This window comes from Ascidiella aspersa, chromosome 3 (genome assembly GCF_963924565.1).
Source record: "Ascidiella aspersa chromosome 3, kaAscAspe10.2, whole genome shotgun sequence".
Classification (NCBI taxonomy): domain Eukaryota; kingdom Metazoa; phylum Chordata; class Ascidiacea; order Phlebobranchia; family Ascidiidae; genus Ascidiella; species Ascidiella aspersa.
The window spans coordinates 13,671,725-13,699,450 of record NC_139449.1 but is presented as its reverse complement, the minus strand read 5'-3'; the positions used below and the strand labels follow the sequence as shown (position 1 = coordinate 13,699,450).

General features: G+C 32.4%; 1 protein-coding gene across 1 annotated transcript; it reads right to left on the bottom strand.

Moving 5' to 3' along the window:
* Nucleotides 1–78: 78 nt before the first annotated feature.
* Nucleotides 79–27,452, bottom strand: LOC146160309 (inositol polyphosphate-4-phosphatase type I A-like). The gene is made up of 22 exons (XM_083384925.1): nucleotides 27,395–27,452; nucleotides 23,088–23,149; nucleotides 22,353–22,446; nucleotides 21,204–21,376; nucleotides 19,022–19,098; nucleotides 17,665–17,761; nucleotides 15,108–15,201; nucleotides 14,348–14,462; nucleotides 13,181–13,344; nucleotides 12,221–12,344; nucleotides 11,013–11,171; nucleotides 10,571–10,793; nucleotides 8,854–9,081; nucleotides 8,258–8,360; nucleotides 7,124–7,299; nucleotides 6,141–6,287; nucleotides 5,927–6,057; nucleotides 4,066–4,132; nucleotides 3,513–3,641; nucleotides 2,398–2,631; nucleotides 1,353–1,507; nucleotides 79–796 (listed from the first exon to the last, which is right to left on the bottom strand). The coding sequence occupies exons 1-22, from the start codon at nucleotides 27,450–27,452 to the stop codon at nucleotides 664–666; spliced, it is 2,943 nt and encodes a 980-aa protein (XP_083241051.1). The 3' UTR covers nucleotides 79–663.
* Nucleotides 27,453–27,726: the final 274 nt, after the last annotated feature.

Sequence of the window (27,726 nt, the reverse complement as noted above, 5' to 3'; positions counted from 1 at the left end):
ACTAGCCTATAAAGGGAAAGCGCTGTGAAATCGAGTTGATTGCTGTGCGATAACTCTCAGTCGCTCGAAGCGCGGCCATGTTGCAATTCACAAGGCTTTGTTTACTAGCAGGACCACGGTCAGTTTGTGTGCGTACAATGACTGCAATGTAGATTTACAGATTAACAACTTTTGAGAAACTAAGTATGCGAGTGGCAGTTTTTGATTACAAATTGGCCTCAAGACTACTTCAACACTAAATGACTCTATTAATAATGACTCTAAATATAATATGGTTATTAACTTATTAGTATGCTTGAACAGGCAAAATATAATCAATTGAAACGTTTAAATGTATTTTTCCAGGTTATGAGTTTTATTTTTTTCCAGGTTGTAAATTTACTGTACAGTTAGATGTTTAGTTTCCTCCAGTGGTTAAATTACTGTTAAAAAAACCTTGGCTTGTTAGTTTTTTTCGCTGGTATGAATCGCAAATCATGGTTGAAATTATATTATTCATTTTGTCGGGTCGGCAGCGATCCCTACCTTGTATCGGAATAGTACCTACACTTTCATTTGGTATCAGGTAACAGCTCGGACACCCCCATCCAACAAGTACAACAAAGAAAAGTATCATGGTCGAAAGACGTATAAAAATACACATTTAAATGTAATAATCACGTTTTATGTCTCAGATTTTCCATAAGTACCCTCAGGCGGACGATAAAGTTTTGGGAAAGTCAAAAGCTGAACCGATGTAAATGCATATTTCCGCGCTCCGACGTTTTTCAAAGTGTTTTCTCGGCGAGTTCCTTCACTGCATGCCAAGTTATTAAGAGTTATAAGTCATGGTATTTATCAAAACTATAGTTAAAACCGATGGTTTAGTTTAAAGAAAAAAAATATTTCTTCTGCTGTATACAAAATATACCACAAGTAGGTTGGGCAAAGTCTAACTACAAAGCAAATTACAAAATAATTACTGTATTTTGGATTGTCAAAATATAAATTACGCGGTAAATTGGCGAGTTTCACGAGAAATAACAAGTATAACAATATAAAAGAAAAAACGGCTTGTACCACACATGCCACAGTCACAGTGGAACAACACATGGGGTAATTCAGTACATTAATGACTTTATCGAAAACTTGGTTTATAGCAGGGTGGGGAACTTACGGCCCGCGACCTATTTACAAACTGGGTACGCGGCTATGCCTCACACTTTTAGGCTATTTGAACTAAGTAGAAGCAATTTTTTTTGCACTTTGCGCAACTCTTTTTCCTGGCTCGAGTATAGCATGTAGTTAGCCTTTTCAATTGCAAAAGGTTGCCCACCCCTAGTTTATAGCAACGCTATCGGTTTCCAACTCACCTTCTCATACAGCTTAGAGCCTGATTGAAGTAGTCGGCAGACAAACGATGCTCGTTGGACAAAATGCGAGCTTGTTCAAGTGTAACGGCCATAGCAGTTCGATCTTTTGCACTTTTACAACTTGTTACTCGGACAGCATTTAGTCTGCGACAGATCTAAATAAAAAACAAAAACAGTAAAAACATTGTGCGAAAGATAACTAGATTCACGTATGCTTACATAGTTCATTTTTTGCATGGTTTTATACGCTTAACAACATTCATACTTCACAAACCTAAAGGATTTATGCTTAAACCGGATGAAATTCACTTCGTTCTAGAGTAGTAGTTACATAAAGCGACTTGACCAGAACCAGTCTAGAACTCTCCAATAGTATTACAACAAATTAAAAAGCATTTGAAAGTATAAAATTTCTAGCTGTTATAGGCTATCGTGGGCCACAATTCGTATATTATTTTGTTTTGTTGTTTTTCAGAATACACAATCTTTGGGTATATTTTTGGGGGATATGACTTGACAAGTTACGTCATACAGTGAAGTCAAAATCCAGGTTATCTTCAGATAATCTCGAATCAACTGGTGTGCAATATGTAATAGTAATGGATATTCGACAATCCATGGATGTTAAGTCCTTGCTGTATAATAAAGAAATTTGACTGTTTCTATACAGTCCACATGAATTTTAAATCTATTTTAAGAAGCGGATTCGAATCGCGTTAAAACATGCACGTAAACAGGGTTGGTGAAAAGGAGAACTAAAACACAACAGAGGAATCAGGTGGCACTGTATAAAGACAAATTGTATTGAGTTATCGACAAGCTTTCGCACAACCGTGCTTCGTCAGGTCAAAGTAACACGGTTGCGATGAAGCACGGTTGTGCGAAAGCTTGTCCGATAACTCAATACAATTTGTCTTTATACAGTGCCACCTGGTTCCTCTATTTAGAATTAGACAAATACGGCCATTTACAAAGATTAAAACACAATAATAACCGAGGATCTTGTTAACATCATAGATCTATATTTTCGTATTGACAAACGTACGTCACTGGCAAGTTGCAGCACTTCGATATTTTTGTTCTTCTTAGAGTGCACGGCAAGACTAAGTGAGTTGAGAAGTCGCATTATTTCAGGCTGCTTATCTTTATTGTTCGTCGCTGATGTTCTGCGACCAGAAAATGTTGAAGACGGTGATATTTTGTTCTTAGTTGCTTCCCGCAGGAACGACCCAGCATGACGTAGATGCTCGTTGATGCAATTAGGACAAACATCCCTCACCTTTCAAGAATTTGGTGGAAAAACATAATATTTATGCTGAAACCTTGTTTAAGTGAAACACTGCAAACTAGTCATGCTGAAGTCGTTTTATTGATCAACGATGACAGCTTACGTATCATAGTACACCGGACGCCTTCAATAGATTAAAAAAACAGCCGATTCTTTTGCTTGTATCTTGATTGTCTTATTCGGTTAATCTGTAGAAAGCTTTCGGTTGTACGTGTTTTAGGCCTAAAAGTCACAACTGCACAGCTTGGAGTTTTTTTAGACGCGGTACTTAGTAAGCTTACACTTTGTTCTTTCTCGTCACATAAACGGTAGCAACAATTTATTTGAATGACTGTTGCGGAAAATCGGCACAATGTCAGTAAAATTAAATTGCTGCCGTACCCCTTTTTTGTTATTGTTAGTTATTTTTTATTTTGCCTATTTAATCTAATTCAGGCCGCCACTGTGTGTTTAAATTGTTGCTATTTAAAAGCATTGATATGGTTGAACAGGGAACTGCGCATGACAATTGACAAGGATTGAATTGTGACACTTTCGGATTTTAGTGTTTAAATGTGATTCCCGTTTTCTAAGTGACTTAGTTTGGTTTGGCTTGTTGCACGGAGTAGGTCAGGTAGTACAGTTATGCATTTAGGTCAAACAAGTAGATCGATATTCACCGATTGATAAATTATTCTTAAAATTGGAGTTTCACAACCACTATTTTATGACGTCATTATTCATTAACGTCAAACAGAAAATAGGTGAATACCCTTAGTTAAAAATTGGGGACCCTCCTTTTTGATTTTCTGGATACGCCCTTGGTATGGATACGCTGATCGAGTGGAATTAGTGCGCTTTAGCTAAAAATTTTTAATAGGTGAATAATTTACCAAATCATAGTAGGTCAAGGTCCTTTGCACAGCTTCCATGTTAAGGTACTCCTGTAAAGATGTGTTTCCAAACTTTTCGGCCAAAGTCTGCTCCTCGTTTATTCCAATGTTAAAAATAACGGGATATACCTTTAAAGAGGTTTAGGATTAATCACAACTTTAAAGGTTTACTATTCTTAATTTTTGATATATATATATACCAAAATTGTAGGTCACTTTAGTATACGACTAAAGATTCCAAGAATAACGAATCCAGAATATCGAATTGCAGCGTTTTTTTATTTATTTGTTTACTTCTTAGATTATGGGAAAAGGGGAATTATTATATTAGGCTATATCAAACAGGTATATAACAAGAAAACTGTTTAAAATTATTTTTCAGGATCATTTTTCAATGCATTTTTAAGATAAATCTAACCGGTAACAATTAACCAATACGTCATGATACTCATGTATTCGAATCCTTCGAATTTGACTTTCTACTTTTTTTTCGTACTTCTAAGGGCTTTAGAACTTGAACGTAATATAATGTAAAAGCTGAGGTTTATCTTACCTTTATAAGGTTTCCCGATCTTAGTTTTGATGGAAGTTTGCAAAAATAGACTTCATCAAGAGGTATCCTGCATAATATTTAAAATATTTTTCATTCATGCAAATAAGTTAGTAGAGGTTTTCCTTAAGAGGTATTAAGACGACATATCCTGAAAATTTACATGTATAATTATAAGCACAAGGTAACTTATTTTGTTACACAAAAGTATGTCTTCAACTTGCGCCAAGGTTAAATGTGTATTTATTTTTTTCTAAATAAATGTAGGCGCTAAACCAATCATCATTCTTACCTTATTAGTATAATTATGATATTGTTTAAAAATGGCCTTGAGAGACAGAAAAAGCTGTGGCTTTATTGGGTATTATACAAAAATGACCCTTGTGTTTAACACAATTCTAAGTAAGGGCAATGCTTTGAATAGGCTGTTGGAACTTTCGTAAAGAATTGGCCATTTTTTTAATGAAAAGGGTCAAATTAGTACTCTGCTGGAAATCTAGGTAACTTGGCTTTTCTTGTTGACTGTTTTACCCGTCTAAATACGAACTTGAAGCTGCAGGGCATCATAAAAATTAAAGCATACCTATATGTTTACTATTCGTATTTTAGTGGATCGTCATGTTGTCAGGTTTGGCTGTAGTGGTGGTGGATCATGGCAGAAATCATTTGAACACCCCCTATTGTTGTGTGCTTAATCCTAATGCCATTAGTTGTGTTCATTTAAGCTTATTAAAGGGTAAAAAGGAGCCAGACAAATAGAGTGAAAGACATTCTTATTGACACTTGCTGTCGAATCGTCAAGTAAATAGAGACGGCATGTTGCAGAAAGATATCAGTAGTATATTACGAATATCACACGTCTGGCTGCCATCACTTGTTGCATCAGGAGTTATTTTGTACGAGTTCATTTATCCGACAACGCTGGAATTAGACGTTTCTTAAATCTCTTAACGTAACGGCGAAATACCTCTTAAACAAAAATTAGCTAACTTACACGGGGATGGTACGACAAGCATAAAAAAAAATAGAAGGCCACAAAAATACTAGTTTGTAGTAAGTAAAAATCATTGTTTTGCAACTTCAAATAGCGAGTAAGGCGTGACAAGCCTATTATTTTACATATTATAATACATTTGCAAATTGAAAAAAAGTTTTACGCGAAAGATTTCTATATTCAAACTGTTACATATAGAAATCTGTTTGCCTAGTTAACCTACACAAAATATTTCGGTATAGTTTAAAACAGGGATTCCCAACCTTTTCATAGACAAAATTTCGTAACTTGTTTTGTACCCCTAGATTACCACCCGGTAATGTTAAAAAACGTAGCTCTGTTCTTTATTTCGAAAAGTGTGTGTGCGCAATTCTACTTTAAACTAAAGCCGCAAAACATTTGTACCTGTGTCGAGTAAATAACCTCGATATTATTTTTGTGCAAGCTGTGGCCAACATATTTTGTGAGACTTTTCCCGTGTAAGTTTGCTGATTTATTCAAGAGGTATGCGTTGATATGTCAAAATTTTTAAAAGTATAGTTTGGCGTTAATATGTCTTCAAAGATGTAGATTTTCGTGGCCCCTGAATGTGAACATTGTTTAATAACAAATGGTGGTTAGTGTGCAATTGTGCAAGCCGTATTGGTCGTTATTGAACTGCTTTGCATCGGATAGTTGTGTGCCGCGCTTTGGCGCCGACAAGGAGACGCTTTACCACGTTTAGTAGGAATTTAAAAAAAAAGACAGCGAGTCAGACAAAGATTTGAAAGCATACGTGTTCGATAGTTAAATAAACACGACTATTTCCTACTAAGTTATAATTTATCTTCAAAACTTAGTTAGTAGCTTTTGTCACTAATAATATCTTACGAAACAGTGAGTGCAGTTGTCGAACCAGACAGAAGAGGAATAAAGGCATCAGGAGAAGGCACGGTCGCCTGTTTTGCAGCTATAAGTTTAAAGGTAACATTTTGGAGATCCATTACACCAATAGCATAATCCTGCAAATAGAAACAAAAACTGAAAGCTATTCATACTTTAAACTTTTTTGTATAGCTGTAGTTCAAACATTAAAAATAATTACCTGAAGCATGCCCAATTCATTGCCATATGTACTTAAGAGAGATTCAACCTGATACAAAATACCAACTTCGGCTAATTGATGAAGAACGATTTCATTTGTTATGGATGATGAGATAAATGCAACTAAACCACATGTCAATGCAGATAACTGAAACAGAACAGTTTACGTATTAAGCATATTCAGTGAAAATGAGGATCTACCAATTTATGTAATTTATTGACCACAGTAATGTTTTTCATAGATTGAAAAACCAAGGTCGTAAAAAACTCTTTTAGACCTGCATTTTTACAATATTTTTATTTTACTTTTTTTAAACGTTTAAAAAAAGCAGAGATTTAGTGAAAGGGTAACATTATCATAATGTGAAAATAGATTAATTCCAAGCAAGTAATGTAGGAATGTGATATTTAATTGAAGACTTTTAAAATTTATTATGATACTATTGATTTGGGAAACCAAAAAGGAACCCGGCAACGAACAATTGTTGTTATAACGTCACAGTATTTTGTTTTACTGTAACGTCATACATCAAAGCAACCTTTTAAACCTCCTGTGCCCGATTGTTTTAGTTAACTATAATAAGTTGGCAAAAACTGCTTTTTGGAAAGGGTCTTTCGTGGCGCTAGCCTATTGTCACATAGAAACGGTGTAATTAAATAGTTAAAAAACGTGATTAAACTTGTTGTTTATTTCAATTGGCAAATAGAATAATAAACATTATACTCATGAATCTCTGTTGATCTTTAAAAATACGTAAAACCTTTGAGCGAGTTCGCTTATCTTTCATACGGGAGAGTGCTATGGTACGCAAGGTCCTTTGGGCTAAAACAATTCGTCAAAACTACTAAAATGTCAAATTAAATTCGCAGTAAGCGCGAAAACAAATCAATTAATATGCTACTGTTAAAGGTACACTGAAACAAACAGTTTCCATAAGGAAACAAAGAAATACTAAACAATTTTACAAAAATAAGAAACTTTACCGCTTGAGAGAAAACCAGTTTTCTTCGATATGAAAGCTCATTCTGGCAAGAAACTTCCGGGAGGGCAAGCTCTTGAAATGTAAGTGCTGACAATGCTTGCTCACAAGATATTGCGACTTGATTTCTTAATGACGTGAGATATTTCATAGCATTTTCATGTTGAAAAGATGACGAAACTGCCAAAGAAAAAAACAATGGTCGATTAAATTTCATTATACATAGAAATGCTCAAACTAGCAAAATAGGCAAGGTTATTTAAAAAAAAATTAGTTATGATGGCTGAAAGAATCGAGCCATTGTGGGTGACAAACATTTTAACTTGAATCCTTAGGTTTTTGACACTTGTTCAATTAAAAGCATTGGTCACCTAAATAAATAATCTCTAATCTTAATATCTATTGGCAACACAGTATCTGTCTTTAATGCTAACTGAAACCAATGATTTCCCAAGATTTAAATTAACAATCCTAAACATTCCAGGCAAACACTTTACTGTATGAGCTACTGATGGCCAGGTGTATCAAATGATGCTTGCTACATCTCGATCATATTTTGACCACTATTTTAGTGCACCAGGTTCCCCAAGCTTAATAGTGTGTGTGTGAAGAAGTTGTTTCAATGTTGGAATATGGATTGTTGTATGTGTGTTCTTTTGTATAACTAAACGAAAGCAAGCAGCTTAAAAGGTCACCTAGTTACATCTTCAGCAGTAAAAAAGATATTGATCAGATTTTTTTATACATTTCTTAAAGCGACCTAACTAATCCAGCAATCACAAACTTTAATAAAAACCTATATTGAAATATTAACTTTTATATTCATAATTCATGAAATATTAGTATTCTGTCATATTTTTCTTAAAAATGTAGAAAAGCAGGGCTTAAATTTTGGAGTCAACGCAGATGCTTATTTTGCTGAAGTTAAATTCGGAAATCGAGCAAGACTAGCCGAGTACGACGTGCGCATGCGCAGTACCACTTGGCTAGGAGTTCACGGTTCTGAACCAATATTATTGGACATTTCTAATTTACAGCATAATCGAACCTGATTAAGCATTAACTACAGTCCCTGGTAAATACCATGTTAAATTAAATAAGTATATTAATATAAAGGGCTTGAATAAAACTAACACACCCTTTCCGTGAAGAAATCGTTCCTCTCTATCAGGAGTAATGATGCTATGAACGGATTTGACAACGTCTGATAACAATGACTTGACTAATAACTTGCATTCTTCCTAGAAAGGTTTACAGTGAAAGGTATTACACAATGTATAGAAATACTTGTTAAAATTATGTTTGAACTGACTGACTTTATTTCAAAGCACATAATTGTAAGTTTTTAAGCAAATTTTTTTATTTTTTTATTTTTATTTTAATTTAAGTTAGTGACCCAAATCCTTCATTTTGAATAATACTTTGAATTATTATTTATTGTAGAACAATTTCAACAAATTATTACAGTAAAGTAATGTAAATGTTGGTATTTATACACGTTTTTCTCATGTTGCTTTGAAAATGAGTGGTTCTAAAACTTTTCAGCTTGCAACAACTATTCTATAAAATTGAGTTGCTTTAAAAAGTGGTATTCCGTAAATTTTATTGTGATGCCTACATTACTGTAAAAGCAAAGTATGCTTAGATCTTGAATAGGTTACTTTCCAAGTACAAAAAAATATTTGCGGCATAAAAAATAGTTATACACTTGCTTTGAACTAAATTATAACTCACCCATGCCACTTCAAATGAAACAGGAAGTTTAACATTTTCTAAAGATCGGTATGATGCAACATGACATGTTTCATTTACAGTAACACTTGGACTTTCACGAATGGATGAATCAACAGACTCCAATACAGTGGTGTCATACATTGGGCGATACACTGGTTGGGCTTCTGATAGCGCAATGACAGCTGAGGTGATCTTTTCAGTATCAAGATGGGTAACAAATTCACAAGTCTAATAAAAAAGATAGTATCAACATGTTAGAAAAACATTATTGTTGAAACTTTCTTGTATTACGCAACTAATTGAAATGTAGAACAGATTGCATAAAAATTTTCATCAGAGATATTATAGAAAATTTAAATTTTATTTTTGTTTGTAGACTTTTGATTTTTTAAATTATATTTTAGACTTTTGTTTTTTTCTGTCTGTTTGTGTGTTTTTTTAATCCTAATATAATAAACAAATTAATTTAACCTATATCATTCTTTGGACAACGCTGTGTCAAATGTTCAAAACACAAATACGCTTTCTTATTACGAGTTTTATTTTCCTGCTTTAGAATCTTTGGCCAAATTCAACTGAAAAATCTGCTTGTCGACTGAGGGTGAAATCAACAAGCCAGAATTGCAACCAGAAAAATGTTTCAAAACCTACCACATGCATAAATGAGTTTGCTTGTTCTTTTTTTTACAATAAAAAGATATGCCTAGTGTTGTGCAGCATGATTTAACATGGTATGACTTAAATAAGGTTGCAGGGTAGAAAATTATACATAATTCGACCGAGGTATTGCGTCTAGGCGAGCATTTTTAAACATTTTGAATGTGCTATCTCCTTTCTTCTGAAGCCACATGTTATAACTAGGGCCCGCAAAAGTCAATAAAGTTAAAATTTTTAAGGACCTCGTATGTCCACGAATCAAAGAATAAAGTTGTTGTTGGCACCTAGGGGACTGTTTCTAAGAAGTTTATAGGTTAAAATAAAGTTAAAATTTACAATAAAGTTAAAATTTTTTAATAAAGTCAAAATTTGTCAAATTCTGTTTTTTGCCAAAGTTTTTGTGTTTCTTGAGAGTAATTTTTGTAAAAATCGTCGTGGAAGCAATCAGGAACTGCGACACAACTAAACCATATTAAGCCATAAAAGCGGGAAAAAATTCCCACTTGGATCAGCAGTAACTTTTATCGCAAATTGCCAATTTTTTTATTTATTGTTACGTATTTAAATAATTCTTATAAAACACTTTATCTTCATAAACGCGGTCTTTTCGAAGATCAACAGTTTGGTTTTTAGGAATAGCCTACTGACATTTTGTAATACAAAAATGCCTAAGCAAGCTAAATCTATCACCAAAAAAAAAACGACGCACTTTTTATAATCCATAAAACACCTTGACTTTGCGACAAAATGTTACGTTTGGGTCTGAAATCGACAAAATATTATGTTTTTGAGTAACTGGCATCAATTCAAGGAAGAACTGTGGCCTCTAGAAACAAGCAATTTCGTTTGGTAAAATTAAAGTTAAAATTTATTAAAAATAAAGTTAAAAAAAAATTTTTTTAGGTTAAAATAAAAATGGCCCTAGTTATAACCAATGGTTTGAAAAAAATTGATATATTATTTCCCCACATACTAAAGCCTGTCACACATACAATTAAGGTAATTGACAAGCATAACGCCATAGGGACAGACACACTACTAAATATAAATATTTTTTTACCTTTTGACTGAGTACAGCAAGTGATTCATGAGATGCAGTAACCTTGTTTGGAGAGTACAAGTCAACATCTGTTTTGGATGAGACTTGGGAAATAAGATTGCGAAGCTTTTCCACTTGATAAGCGATCTGCTGATCCAAACGAAATATTGGTGCAAGCAACATCTCTGATTTGTTGCCTTTGCGTAAGCAGTGTGCAATGGGATGCAGTGGTAAGCTCTTTTTACTGCACAAAACGTTTGATGTCAATTGAACAATAAAACAACTGTCAAAAAGTAGTGAGCCATTTTTTACAGATACGATGTCATTTGGATTATTGCAAAAACTGGACTTTTTAGGACACCAAAAAAACTGAGATTATAAAAGTTTTGCAGTAAAGTAAAAATAATAGAAATTTATTTGAACTTATTTAAGGCCTTTGGCTCCTTTAAAAACAAATATTTACCTCTTACCACCCTCATCCATATTAGTAAGTTGACAAAGAAGACCACCTTGCTTAAATCCAAGTGAGTGAGCACTGGCTGCTCCAACAGTCACAATATCGTAATATATAGATTTATCAGAATTAATGGAATTGCTGGCAAAGTTGGCTGATGAATCATGTCTGTAATCATACAAATAGGCACCTGGTATAACAAATACAAATATTATAAATGTTTGAAAGGTTATGTATATACTGGTAACAATGTCAAAGAGCAATTATAATTTAATACACATATTTTAAAAAGAAACACTGTAGAAACCCTAAAATTTTAACTACTTGGGAAAAATATAGGGGTTCTCCAGATTAAATGAAAATGTTTCCCTGTATTACCCTTTCATTAATAGTAAGGTATTTTTATCAATTGATAGTATATTTGAAAGTCTTTGTCTGTGCCACTAACATGAAGCTTTACTAATGGGAGTGCATGGATGCATTTGCATACACAAGCGGGTGAGCCGGCTCCATATTTTATTGTTGCTGGCTGCTGATTGTGTTTGAAAAGTGAAAAGGGCCAACTAAACACTTCCTTACTAGATTAAATGATTAAACAATAGAGCTATTTGAAGTGCAATATAAATGTCTGCCACTAATTTCAGTTGATTAAAAGCAATAAAACACATTTTATCACAGGAGATTCATAATTATTGTAAGGGGCTTGCTTTAAATGTAAGTGTTATAGTGAGACTTTTTATCGGGTGATTGCTTGTTGAATGCAATACCCTGAACCTAAAATCAATCAATGCAGTGCCAAGCAATTGGTCTATAACTAGAAATAACTATATAAACAAATATTGCAGATCAGTTAAGAGGCAGCCATTATAAAACAGTTTTTAAAACAGAATACTGAAGTATACATTGTAGCGTGTCTTTACCAAGTAAAGTAATGCAAAAGTATTGGAGTCTTATATTTCAGCTTGTCACATCCCTTCTAATTAACAATTTTCCTTATAACATTAGTGTTTCCCTTTAAAGATGCCACTTTATTATACGTCTGTATCGGTTTTGTCACCTAAATGAGTTTTTAGTAATATATATTCTATACAAATAGTCATTCAACTTTTTAACATTGTTTTATTTAATTTAAGTTTACCACTTCAGAATAAATGTCAACTAGACTACATTTTTCTTCTACTTGTGTTTCCTACATAACAAATCCATCTGCATCTTACCCAAACCCAGACTCCGAAGCAACAAATTCGTTTTGCTGGACTTTCATTCTTTGAAGATGTAGATTTGTTGGAACAAATTCTAGATTTTCATCAGTTTTGTCAGCGCTCTTCTTGAAATATGAACCTAAAACGAAAAGGGAAATCTACATCATACAAATATTTCCCTAAAATAGTACATTTATTCTTTATCTATAATAGGGATGACAATAAAAACCATTATTAATTAAAAAGACACAAGTGGGCCATTAAATTTTCAGGTAAAAATACTCGAAACTTGCAGCTGTGTTTTTTCAACATTAGCCTTGATTGATAAATCATATGTTTATCAAGACGATTCTGTGTGATTGATTGTGTCAGCTAGGAAAATTAGTGTTGACACAAGTATTAAGAATACATAAAGTTAAAGCAAAATAAATATTTTTGGTGTCAATGAAACTTGAAAAAGAAAAACGTTTTAGCGTTTTTGCCTGCACATTTCAGTGAAAAAGCGTACAGGTGCGCATTTATGATCTGTTTTTTTAAAAAGTTTTCGTTTTTGCAGCTATTTAAATTATTTTGCACATTTTTGGCAGCGTGACATTAACACCAAAGGATAAGATAATAAGACAAAAGCATCTAGATTTTCAGCTCTAAACATGCTTGCGAACTTTGTAGGAAGCAACATTTAACAGCCATTAAAAAAACAACAGGTTTAATTAAGGTCATCTACAGTTACAAGTTGCATTACTATCAATAAAATAAACTGAAGAGTATTTAAAAAAAACATTAAATATTAGTGTAAGGTAGATAACTAACTAACATATGTCAAGCACAAGATAAATTATTTTAATAGTAACATGTTGACCCCGATTTCTTAACATATTGCAACATAGTAAAATGGGTATCTTAAATAGTTGTTGGTAAATTCCTCTTTTTTAGAAGCACTCGATTTTAAACTCTTCTTTAAATTCATAAACTTACACTGATTGAGAAGCATTAAATGTTTCATCCTCGCATTGTATTTGTTAAGGTAGTTTTTGCAATTGTGTATCCTTCGTTTACATACTGATTCCCAGTGTCCTGTCAACTGTGAAAGCATTTGTAGTGATGAAATTTTCTTAGTCTCTTCATCAATGCATAGTTTTCTGAGAAAAACACACAAATCAAAGTATTTCTGTAACAAAGCATTACACTATATATTTTTTATTGAAGTTTTAAAAATATTGACTACTTTTTTTACAATGTTTTGTGCATTAGTCTTAACGAAAATAGGGAAAGTTTTAAATACTATGTTAAAATAGATTTAGATCACAATAGGTACATATTGTGCTTCCCATCTTGATTCTTAAAGAAAATGTATACTCCTAAATATTTTTAGTCATTTTCATCAGAAGTTAATGAAGGCTTAGAAGATTTAAACAAACAAAGGCGTTTGACCAGTTCTTTTTTCAACCATGCAGAATCCACAATGTACCACTAGAATCATCCATAATTAAAACTACAAATAAATACAGTACATAAAACAAAACAAATTTCATCTTTGAGGTAAAAAGGTAATTCAGTTAAAAACACTAATTGCCAGGTTAGAAACATTAAAAGTTGTTCCAAAAATTGTTTGTTTAAACATTAAAAAAAAATCATGTTAAAATTTAGGCTGCATGGTTTTGCTAAATCAGTGCAACTTTTTTATGATGCATGGCCCACTGTTAACAAAATATTTGACTTTGCAGCGCAACCCTTTTTTCTACCCTTTTGACATGTGACCCACATAAAATAAAAACTAAGCCCATAATAAGGTGTGGCTACACAAAGCACACAGCACAAACGCAATTAAAAAATATTGTACTACCACTCTACCAATTACAGCTAACAGCATCTTATTCTTTGGTATTTTGGAATTGGACGAAATTAATTCATATCAAGTCTCACAAAGCAAAAAATTTATGTTTAAAGTAATACGGTTGCTACTTGTCCAACTCAAAATAAAAAAGCTTTTAATTTTACAACCCACCTGAAAAACCTTTGTGGCCTACCAGCTGAGAAGTAGTGTCGTAAATATTATACACTAGCAGTTTAAAAAACTTGCACAGCGTAGCTTATAAAATACACACAATTTTACAATCTTTGTTATTCTCATGCAACACTTACAAATAGGAAAGTGGTGTGTCAAAAGATATTTGGCTTTCAAACATAATCTCCTGGACACTGATGTGGCTCAAGCCAGTGGGAAAGCGGTATGTACGCATGATAGGATTGTGAAACACTAAAATTTAAGAAAAAATTATTAGAATGAGTATACTAGACAGAACTGAAAACTCTTGGATTATTAATTACTTACTTTTAAGTCATAAGTATTTTTATTAATTTTCATAAAATTTATACTATGATTAAAAAAATATTAAATAGGTTACTCTGAAAGATATAAAAAAAACATTTTATTTACTACAAGTAGTAGTAAAATAGATGTGTTAAATCTTTAAATATGTCAAAGCAAAACAAGGACGGTTAAGTTAATGTTGAAGTAAAGGTCACTCCACATAAACCGGCTGGCACAACATTTTCTGCACGGAGACAATAGTTCAAGCGATCTGCACATCAATGATATGTTTGTGATAATTTATTTGTGACGTTTGTCCTTCTATTTATTAAAATAACTTTTCTTGCAGCTTATTAAAATGTGTTTGTATAATAGTTACACTTCATTGCAAAGACAGTGCCTTACACAGTGAGATACCAGATTCTTATGTGTCGTTTGTGTTACTATCAAGCTTGATGTACAAATTATTGGATGCAGTTCTTTTAACCTTAATAGTATTTTGAAACACAGAGTAACTTGCCTGTATGTGTCTTTTGTTGATTATATACAAATAATACAATATACCTTAAAAACTTTAATTTGGTATCTTACTTTTGCCTAATGATCTTTTTTCACTTGTACTTTTTGGTTCTTTAACCCCTTGTTCATCAGTTTTAAACGAGGATGTTTCAACAGAGGGATGATTCTACGATAGAAAAAACAGTCAAGGTATACAGTACCATGGTACAGACCAGCGGTCCCCAAACTGGGGTCTGTGGACCAATTTGGGTCCGTACAGCAGTTTCAGAGGGTCCGCAAGGAGAATAAGTTTTAAGTTTTTCAACGTTAGGGTTTAGCAAACATTTTTAAACATTAGGCTTTAGCGAATGTATTTAAACATTATCTGTCATCATTATTGTTTTTAGTTATATGCTTTATTATTCGATCATATAGCATGTTTTATGATGTCTCTTGTGACATCATAAAGCATCTATTATGCTGTACAGTACTACGTGCTATCAGCGAATGGTTTGTATTAGTTTTAGGCCACAGTGCAAACTCTACTAAGGTTTATAAATTTTTTCCTGCACTATTTTTAATTAAATTACTTTTCAACTAGGTTTAGCAAACTTTAATAATTTTTAATAATTCATCACAGCAATAGTTTTAAATTGTCCTTACATTCTTGTTGGGTTTTAGTCAAGGCTTTCATGGCATCCACTATCACAAAATTTTAATTTGGAGAAGCACGATACCCATAGTTAACATATGAAGCCAATCTTAAATTTTCCTTTGCTCTTAAATATTCCTTTGCTAGTCGGAGTATTTACTACCTTTCACACGAAATATTCAATATTAGACATTATATTCCAATAGCGATATGTAACAAATGTAGGCAAAATTAAGAGCTTCTCAACTATTTGGTCAAAAATGTAAAATTGTTAAAACTGAAAATGATGTTTGATTCAGTATCATTATATAAATTAATAAGTACATAAGTGTTTGGATAGTGGATTTGGTAGGTTACACTGTAGGTTAAGACAAAATACATAATAGATGAAAAATAATGCAAAAAAATATACATGTAAATTAAAGTAATCTTAAGTTTTCTTTTTACAGAAACAATTTAAAACCAAGCAATGTGAGGCCCCTTAATCTGAAGCCCTGGTGTACTGTACTGTGGTAGTTACGGCCTGGACCCACACAAATCGGCATTTAGGTTTTAAGCATACATTAATATGCAGCTTTCCAGCTGACACAGATGTTGTATAAATTTTGGTAAAACTATATTTTTTACCCTTCTTTATAACTAACATAAATGTTTGGGAGGTCACTTTTTCTGATGTTGATGGCGTATCACAACTGTCCTACAACTTAATGTGTCATATAACATTAGCGTTTTTACGCTAGTTACTGAAATATTGTCAGAAGAGTATTGGCCGCAATACTCAAATCAGAAACATTGACAAGATAAATAGGGTTGTTATAACCACAAAAACAGACCACTAATTGCAATCCCTGGTTTCATATAATTTGTCATTAAATAATTCTTTCATTACTGAACGTACGTCAGGGGCGTATCCAGAAATCCAAAATGGGGGGATCGCGAATTTTCAACTTCGGGAATTCCCCGTTTTTCCGTCTGACGTTGATGACGTCATAAAATAGTGACAGATATGACGTCATAAAACAGCGATTGTAATGACGTCATAAATCATAAAAAAATCATCAGAAACATCCAACTAACGTCTTCAATATTTAATCTAGTTCAGTGTTTTTAACCTTTTTAACTGAGTCCACATCTGGCGAGGGAAGCGAGCGCGAATTTTTTTTGGGGAAAACAGCATTTTTAAAAATTTCCTGCAAGTTTTTATTACATTGCCGAAAATAAAAATAAAACAAGAGTTGAAAAATATATATAAACTGTTGCTACCAGGCATGGTAATATAAATCAAAAACAGCTCCTCTGGTAATTGTAATTGTTAATAGGTTGCCAAAACGTTGGTAAATAATTACAATTACCAGAGGAGCTGTTTTTGATTTATATTGAAAAATATATATTCAATATTTTTGAATACGTTTTCCGTTTGTCCGCGACGCACTTGGCAGCCTTCCACGGCGCAACGGTAGAGGAGCGTTAATCTAGTTCAATAGACATCAAAACATAAAAAACGGACGTAGTAAGAAATTTGCGCGAAGCGCTAAAATTTTTCGCACTTACGTAGTTAAAATGGTCAAAAAGTATTTAAAATGGACTTGCGTATAGTTTGTCGAAGAGGCAGCGGGCCCGATGAATTACAAAGACCGCTTGATTGACGGTTATTAATTGTCGAACACACACTTGTTGATCAGCCAACCCGAACGAATAACGAAAGGCTGGATACGCCACTGCTAAGCGTCATCTTGTTTAAAAAGCCCATTGCTTTAAAAATCGTTTTTATTAAAGGAGCAGCAGTGAAAGACAGTTTTGCCCTTTGCAATATATGTAGGTATGCATCTGCTTGAGTCCACAGTGAACCTGGATATTGGATAAGCATGGAAGGAGTTTCACAACTAAATGAATTAGGAAGCCATGTTCTAGGTTAAACACCTTGGTTGTCTAGGCCAAGGTTTGTTATAACATAACTTTTTATTGTGAAGTGTTTTTAATAGTTAGAGTGATAAATACCTTTTTGTGGTCAGTTGTTTTTCCTAACTGCTGTTCTTCAATGTTAAATCTTTTAACAACGTTTACATGAAGACAACCAGTAGATTTGCCATGCTTTCTATACCAACAACAAATAAACTTTTTAAATACTGTAAGGTTATTAGTGACTTCAGAAGGTTTGGATCTCTGAATAATACATGTGACTACGCTGTTAACTAGGGTGATTATCTTATGACCTGGAAAAAAAGGTAAAATTTTGTCAAAAATTATGTTGGGTCAAAATAATTTAATAGTCAGACCTGTTTAATAAATGTACTTTACAGGAATTTAAGGTTACATTGGAAAGGTTAAATTGCTGCAGGTGTGTTTTCTTTGTGGCTAACTAGTTCATAGTTTGTCCCAGGGTCACCTAACTTTTTAATTTTATTTGGTTGGATAACTGTTAGGTATGACTACCCAAACACAGGTTAGATCAAAAGTTTTGCGTCAAACTTTTTATGTAGATTATTCTTTATATTAAAACGTAGGGAAAATATAATTAAGTATTTTACAAAATCAGTCATTTACAAAATTGTTGTTTAGTTTAAAATTTTATCAAAAACAATATTTAATCTTCATTAGGGGAAAGAACGGGCAATAGACCCCACTGGCTTATCACATTAGGTCTGACATGTATTTCTATTTCTTCGGATTGAAATGTATCTTCAATTTTGAAAAAAAAGTGTTAAATATTTATAACAATTTGTATAATAAGCAAAGACAACAAAACTGATTTGCACTTCACAGATTGTTAAAAAAAAACAAGAAATGCTTTCATCAATGTAGACTGACGAGTGATGACTCCTTGAATCTATCACAGTCTTTTATACATATTTAAAAAAATCAATGCCAAAAAGTTTTTTTTCAACTTATAAAGGTTATAAGTTAAAAATGTCTTAAGTCTAAAAAAATAAATGCCCTACTGATACAGCAGGGATACAAACCTTGCTGTTTTTTATTTAGCTTCCAATTAGCCTACAAAACACAGTGGCACAAAGCCTGTCCTAGTAAATTGTTAAAAAGTAGTTTAATTAAACGTGGGATAATTGCAATTTGTAACCCTTAGATTTAATTACATTTAACCCTGCATTAACTCATCCGCATTTCAAAAAAATATTTTGCTATCTATAGTTGATTGAGCGTTTACCAGCTGTGTTTTTAGTATAGATTGAAAACTAATATAACATTTTTTTAATTAGAAACATTATTTTTTTAGTGACTTTTTAACTTAAAAAGTGTTAACCTTTTGAATGTTTAGTCGTTAAGAAAAGAGACATAACCAATACAGCATGCAAAAAACAAATGTATGGTTAATGGAAACTTTTTAAACAAATCTTACCGCAACTTAAATTCACTTTCTTTATTTGATTGAAACAAATCAGCAAACAAACACTCGCATGTTCCCAACTCCATTACCTAGAAAAATATTATTTTTAATTTATGTTGGGATTTTTTTTTTAAATACTAAAATAATAAGCAGGGCTATTAAACATGCTGTTGTAAAAAAATAGTTGTAATTTATTACTTATCAAATGCATTCTTAATCACAATTTTACACTAAACTTAATAAGCAGTTTGTATCTAATGATTAAGTAGGAATTAAAACATAATCTGTTATGTAACATTTGGCCAACACCAATAACACATCATTATTAAATGACAATTGGAATAACTACTCTCAAATAAATGGCAGCTTTCTTGTGCAACATTTTATTTTACAATAAGAGCACTTTTAGGGTGTTTTTTTCATTTCTTCAAAGGTCTTTAAAAATATAGCCTACTTCTGTAGCAGCTAGTCTATGCAAGCAAGTTGTTGCAGTTAGCAGTCACCTAAATGCTTAAAAAAACTACATAAAGCCATCATTAAACCTCTGCCCACTAGTCTAAAGATATGGCTCATATTTTTAACACTTTTAAAAAATGTATCTTATTCAAATAGAATCAGATGATCTGAAGATCTGGACGACCAAACAATAAACTGGCTGGCCAACATCTGCCCCAAAATCTAGCCCGGAATACTGGAAAATCTTGGCTCAAATGAAACTACAACATAGCGAAATATATTTATCATATTATAACATCCAAACAATCTGATTTTCGGTTTACTAAGTTCTGTACTTAGTATAATCTTTACCATTGATGTGCAACCAGAATCGTTTGTTTTGACCATTCGGATTCAGGAAGATTCTGTTATTCGAAAGAAAACTCTAATTATGATTAATTATTATCAGACATAAGGTTTTGCAATAACCAAATAGTTATTTAAATTTTCTAAGGTTATGTGTTGCTAAATGTCAGTGTTGTAAACAAGTCATTTCAAATGACCTAAGTCCAAGTCAAGTCATTTAAGAAATAACTAAAATCCAAGTTGAGCATTTTTTTTTCAAAAAAAGTCAAGTCCCAGTATTAGAGCTTGGGTATATTTAAATCGTGGATAGAGCAAGTCAACTCAAAGTCAAATCAAGGATGGACTCGGAACACAGAATGAAAAGGGGCAGTATAAAATTGGGAACATTAAATAAAGCCCTATTAATTTTTTCTAGCTAAAAATGTTGAGTTAGGCACAATAAATGTTCCTGGCTGTTTGCTGTTTATGGTAGTAATCAATATCGGTGAAACAATGGCCTCTTCCTGAAGCAGATTCTCTTAAAAAGTGGTTCAACGACTGTTGTGAGGTTTTTGAGGCTCCCTTTTTATGAAATGATAGTTAAAGCATATTCACTTATCACATGGTTAGTATGAACTTTATGCCATTTCCTTTTTTCCCACAGCTTGGATTTTAGCTGATTAGCGCACAGCGAGGGTACAAATGTTACAATAATAGTGGGAATTTAATACAGGAAAAAATATCTTTGTTTTGTATTGCAGCTGATAAAAAGCATGTTTGTAACCGCACTAATTAGACCTGTACTATGTAAGTACCAAAACAATCACACATATTTCTCCGTCCTGGTTTAGATTTCCTACTAAAGTTAAAGATGGCACACTTTGCGGTTTTGCAACGGATGCTTGACAGGGGTTTCAATGATCCATGTGTTTGTTTGTGAGTTGGCTGTTTCTGATAAGTGTTTTTTTCCTATTTTATGACGTCAATACCATCACTATTTTATGGCTTATTAGTCATTACCGGCAGGAAAATGAATAAATTCCTTAAGTTGAACACACCACGTCCTTAACCTAAAAAAGTCATTATACAGAAAATCATTGAAAGATGGGTTTATCCCATTTACATCTTTGGTATTTTTATTGTGTTGATCCGTTTATCTTCACCAGTCATCTATTGACTGTCATGACTTGACAAATATTATTTTAAACAAAGCCATCAAGCGGCAGTAATCAGTAGATGAAAATTGGGGCAATAAACTAAATCATGTTTAACATTAAATCAAATTAACGCTATCCAAAAAAGGAGTATAGAAGCCAAATTTGACTGAACAAGTTTACTTCTATAATGTTGTCATCACAAAATCCAATATTCTTTAAAACGCTAAATCCTGCATGTAACCAAAAAAAACACTTACTTTGGGATTTGTTTTTTCAACTTGATATGCCACAAAACGCACATGTGTAGAACCATACACAACATCTTTTTGATGAAAATATATAGTTGTAAGATATTGAGGTTGTTCTCCTTGTGCTAAATCCGTTTGCGTAAATGGTGTCCAAAATCCATGGGAAGATTCACGAAGATGAACTTGAACATAAAAAACAAATATTAAGCATAAATAGGCACATTTTTGGAAGTCCAATACCTTTGTCCAATTTTACTTTGATTTAATCAATTAACAAGTTAAACAACCGATATTAATAATTAAAAACAGGAAAAAAAAATAGGAAATAAAAATGATTGATTAACTGTGCTCTGAACGTAGGCATGTGTTTAAACCACCCGATCCGTTAGAAATCAGTGCATTTCTAAGCAAAAAGGTCTACGACAATCAGGGCATCCAATGGCAGAAAAGTCTAGACTTTTAGACCTTGAGGTCCTGGCAATGCACTGATTTGGACCTTTAGGTAAACTCCCGGCGTAGATAAATTAAAAATATTCATTAAAAGTTCAGAAAAGATAACAAAAAGTATGAGATAGGATTAATAACACTTGACCCACCTAAACCCTAACCCTAACCCGAATCCTAACCCAAATAATGTGCGTTATTTTAATAATTCTTTAAATGCTTGGGAAAAAAGCCCAAACTCGGATGGGCATAAGATGGTTTCTCGTCCATTGTATTTAAGATTATTACGTCACAAATTGAGGTATCGGGGCCTGAAGCGTTATAATTATTAAATTATCGCACATTATTTGGGTTAGGGCGCTGGTTAGCGTTTGGGTTTGGTTGAGTCAAGTATTGTTAAACTTAATCTTCTTATGCACATTTGTTAATGCAAATTAGTGCATTGTCCAAGACCTCAAAGTCTAAAAGTTGGACTTTTATATCCTTTGAATGCACTGATTGTCGTAGACCTTTTTGCTTAGAACTGCACTGATTTCTGACGGATGGGGTGGTTTAAACACAAGTGTTCAATCTGGGTTGTTAAATATAACTAAAAAAATAAATAAAATATAGTAAAAGCCTTGTAAAAAATCTATTAAAAGGTTTGGTTTTAGGCAAATTTAATCATAAATCACCAATCAATCACCGAATTAAATAAACAAAGCATAAGCCTACCACATATAAAAGTAGCAGGTTCTTTACAGGCTCCCAGTAACTTCAGCTCAGAACAACGAAGTGAAAGTTCCAATATGAGGGTTAAGAATTCATTCTGAAATAATAATATGTTACAAAAAATACTTCTTTGGGGAAACAGCATAATATTACTTTTAGAAAATAAAGTAGCACACTTTAAATGCAGCTTTAAATCTTAAAAAAATTCTTGCATCTCAGCCACATTGTTGTTTAGTGACTACGTTTACCATGTTCCAATTAAACAATTTTTAAATCTTATAAAAATTGAGTGTCAAAGAATTTGCCCGTAGAAAGAAATATTTTGATAAAAAAAATAAATTTTAGCCATGACTTCATCTAGCTTGACATAGTTTTAAATGATTCACACTGCAAAGTGATATATATCAGATGTACTAAAGAAGTAATAAAGCAATTTAATGGATTAATGTTTGTATATGTTTCATCGATTGTTCAATTTATTGCTTAATGTATTGATGGACCATAAAAACAACCACTGACTAATATGATTTAAAACGAAACAAACACTTTCTGAACAACTTAACATTTTGATGCAAAAAGTAAATAACACCAAAACTGCTGCAACCATTCGTTTCAGTTTGTGATGAGAAATTTCTAACTAAAACAGGTTCCATGATTTCTCTGATAGTGCTTGAAGCACAAAAGGCAACCTAAACTAGTTGCTCTGAAATAACATATGCAACATCTTTTTTGTATTACCTTTGTGGAATCCATGGAATATATCAACATAAATATGTGGCTCTTGAAGGCAGCTAAACAGTCTGCAAAAAATATAATAAACTTCTGTAATCTTAAATTACTACCTGGTAAAACTTGTTTTTTTTTATAGACAAAAATCCGAAAACATTTTTTAAACAATATTATAAATATTTTGGTAAGAGGGCTGCATTTTAACATTTATCATGATAAAGTTGGAAAAATAAATATGGGACATGGTATCAATGTTTAACATATAAGATCATGTCTGTAAATAGTCTTTATAAAATGTGTTTGTCACATACAATGTCACCCTACTACAATGTCACTGTCACTAAATGCAAGCCAAGCGAGTAATTCAACCTTTTTACAATGTGCATCCTCTGGAATTTTACTAATATTTTGTTTCAGTAAGATTCCTTTCTTTTTGCTTAGCTTAGCAGTGAATTTTTGTAGAAAAATGCTAAAAATAGAACTCCACTTTTCTTTTCCTCGAGCAAGACAATTTTCTAAGAGGCATAGGATATAACGTTTGTAATATCAGCCGTTTACTATTCTCTTTTGGATTATAGTCTCTTAGTAATCCAGTTGGTAGCATGGCTGTGGTAGCAAAAAGGACCATCTACTACAGGTTGTTAAGTGTTTTTTTCTGTTATGTCTTATTAACACATCAATCTCAACCAAGTTGTTTTATTTTCAACCTAATACAGGCAGTTCTGATTTTTCTTTTGAAAAAACACGCATCTACAGTAAGGCTGTTTAAATCTGTCTGGAAAACAGAATTGGTTTCGAACTTTCGTTTTGTTCTTATTAATGTCATTCTTTGTTCAACTTTATCAGGGAGAACTCAAGACTTTCACGAGGAGGAAGTGAAACACGCATTGGGACATTATGTGGTATAGGTCTCCTTGCTAAATCTAACAGCTTAAGTAAAATTGTCCAACTTATCTGAAGTGATTCATTGCTTGTCATTTGTCACTCAAATTTAGAACAAATATGTACCAACATTACTGATTAAAATCTGACATTACTCAACATTTATTAATTTTGAGAACTTGTTTAAATTAACTAAGACTTAATTACAAAAATCGTTGATAAAATATCTTTCTTATATTGTTTTTTTAGAGATGTCAGTAAAAAACAGATAGAATGATGTGTGAGTCACAAGTATAGTTGGATTATGTCACAGTGCTAAATTTGCCTATATATAATGAAGAAATACATTATAAAAATTAAAATGCAAATATTTTAAAAACCCGGTGTTCTAGAAAAAATTGAGGGCATTTTCAGATTCAGCGCCGAAAACACATTAAGAATCAATCTATCACATCTCCGTTTAAAATTTGCTGTTGACCAGTGTAATTGTTGAGAGCTTGAATATAACATGTTGTTAGTTGTCATTAAAATACTTTACATTGTTTTGAAGTTTGTCAGATTCCTGTTTGAGAAGTAAGTATCTCTGCTTTAATTGAAAGTAACTGGCTTTACTTATGGCTGTTTCCCATGCCCTTGCTTCCAATTGAGTACTGGCCAAGAAATAGGTAGACTCTTCACTGCATTCTACAAGAAAAAATATATATAGTTTTATACAGTTTTTAACAAAAACTCCTGGTGAGTTGTTTTAAAATTAAAGGCCGCAACAAATTGGTAAATAAATATCCTCTGTGGTTTTCTTTATTACAAACATATATCTATTTCAAAACTAATTCTAATAAAACATGGAGATGAAACATGTTCATTCTTGCCTGGCTAAACACTATCACTTTCACACTCAAAACATATTGACATATTATTGGGTTATGTTATCTCTATAAATCTAGCAACACTATTCATTTTACAAAACGCGCCTGCAAAATGACTATTCTTTTACAGTTGTATATGCTGTTAAAATTCAAGGCACAACCTATGTTCATTATGATGTCATGGGATTTAATTTCTGCTTGACTTGACTTATATTTTAGTAATTAAAAGAAAAAAAGAAAAACCTTTATGCTACTTTTTTATCTATGTCAGGGTAGGCATATATTTTTATGACGGGCTGTATGAGAAACATAAAATGTTATTGGGGGTTGAACAGATTATTTCAAGTAGACAAAATATCAGTTGTGATAAGTTTTATCTGTCAAGCATTCAATTGAGGCACCTTTACAGACAAAAGGCGGCTCCCTGTGTACTATCGTGCTCTTTTAAACAAAATTTTTGCAAATGAGTCATTTTAACCTTCATTCACAGTTTTTCAAAATTTTACCCATTTTAAAAGATTTCTTAAAATTTGAGCGTTCTGTGAATCATGTATATGACATAAAATTGCATTTAAAGTTTTTGGACATTCAAAGAATATACTATAATAAGTTTCTCAGCAGTTTAATTTTACTGTATAAGTAACATTAATGGAATAAGTATCTAGACAGAAAAACACGCAAGCAACAAGAAAGAATTTATCAAAAATATTGGAACATGGAAATACTATTACAAAATCCTATCAACAGTATATACGTTAAATATAATAATGATTTTAAAAAGAAACCAATTTTTATTACACCAACATATTTCGTAAATTTGATTAATGCTTACCAACTACAAAACTTGGTTCATCATTGGCGTTGGTAACAGTAATATTTTCCAATACAAAAACGCCAAATGGTTCAGAAGACTAAAAAACAACAACTAGTCAATAAACTATGTATTTACATGACAAATATAGACATCAAACAAAACACTCTATTGCTAAAAAACAGTGTAAAGTACAATATTATAAAAGATTTTACCAGTCTAACCATAACTTTTAAAGGATATGTAAATAGAAAATACTAATCATATTATAATATTTCTATTTTGTGTATAAAAATGTTTCTTAAAATAGAAAAAGCATAGTATTGTATAATGTATAGTTCTTGTGATAAACCTAATTACTTTTAAGAGTAACGGGAAACTTATAAAACAGAATGCAAAGACAAGCATTTCTGATGCTGAGGCAAAAACAAACGGGTAAGTGGCTTATTAAGGCATAAACAAAGGGATAGGTGATAATAAAACCAGTGATACTAAACCATTATGTTGTGCACTCAACATGATTCATGGGAATTCCCAGCTAGAAAAGGATGTACACAAATGCATATTAAAGTGTCAACATAATGGTAATGGAGTATCCAGAGGGGAGGGGTTGTTATACTTTTTTGTGTTTGGTTTTGTCAGGGGTCAAACTCTCACTGTCCTGAAGCGGCAACGTTTTCTAAGCTAACTGGATCAAGCGCCTTAAGCTAATGTAAAGCTAAAATTAACTGCAAAATGATGTCTTTTGTCTATTGTTTGCACCTGGGACTACCATAGAATAGAAACATGAAATTTTTTTGTAGATCGCCTTTCTCTATTAGCTCAGGTTGGCTGATCGGCAAGTGAATAATTGACACATCAGTGAATACAACAGTTAATTTCATATGGAGAATAAAAAAGGAGAGTGCACAATTGGCAACACTAAATCAAGCCTCCTTCGTTTTTTTATTTAAACTGTCAGGTTAGGCGCAGTTAATGTTCCCTGGCAGCTCGCTGTCTGAGCTTAAATCAGGTGTTGGTGTAACAACTGACCTAATCAACAGAAGCAAATTGTATTAAACAGCGGCGATCTAACCGAGACTGTTGCGCAAACTTTAAAGTGTCCATTTTTATACAATAATAGTTAAAACACTTGTTGCTGACAGTGGAATTATGAATGTAAATCAATTACACATATTTCTTGTCTTAAGTAAGGTTTTTTGCACTCAGCAGTTTAAAGGTTTGCTTTTGCTTGTTGTTATCAGGTTTGTCTGATTTGGTTTTGTATCCTTAACTATTTATGATGTGATTACCGTAACTAGTTTATGTAGTCATTAGACAGGAACTGTCAGACAAAAATGGACAAAAAAACAAAAATGAAAATTCGCAGTAATGGAATTTGGATCGAACTGCTTTTGGTGTTATCCACAAGATGCAAAAAAATCTAAGCACACAAAATGTAATCAAAAATATGTGAAAAAATGTTTTTAAATAATGTTTTTTTACATTACATTATATTATTTTTGTTTACATTATGTGATCTTAAAATTTAATGTTGGGCAAAGCTTATAATGGGTTCTAGGCGGGATTATCATTCTGTGTTTTTTCTAAGATTTTTGCTTATTTTTAAGTATGGTGTCTTAGAAACCACTAGTGTGCTTATTTATAATTATTTATGAGTTGTGTGCTTAGTTTGTTTCACTTTATTTTGATCATGTAAAGTATTACATTTAAGAGTTTTCAGCTGTTAACTACGGCATTATCACAGAGCAGTGTACCTGGATTTGTGGTCCCTGCAGCTGGTAATCCTGGTTCTAAGTAAAGACTAACAGCCATGTTCTATCAAATTAAGTATACTTTTTGTAACCCTGTTACCAACCCCAAATTTACTATTAAACCCACTGTTTGGTTGATATTACCTTACTTTTTCCTTTCAAGTAAAACAGAAGATTCCCAATTAGACGACACCAGCGTTCAGTCAATACTGCAATAAAGAGTAAGAAGAATACATCATTGAAAATGCACAAAGGTGTTCCTTTCCATTTAATGATATAGGTTGGAGAATTCAACACAAATAAAATATTTCATATTTAACATAACAAAGTTGCAT

Coding starts and splice junctions, on each gene's coding strand:
- LOC146160309 (XM_083384925.1), bottom strand. CDS start 27,452: ATGGCTGTTAGTCTTTACTTAGAACCAGGATTACCAGCTGCAGGGACC. Junction 12,345..13,180: donor TTTAATGCTTCTCAATCAGT/GTAAGTTTATGA, acceptor TTTTCGTTTTAG/GTTCATATTTCAAGAAGAGC. Junction 6,058..6,140: donor ATGAATTGGGCATGCTTCAG/GTAATTATTTTT, acceptor TTCTATTTGCAG/GATTATGCTATTGGTGTAAT.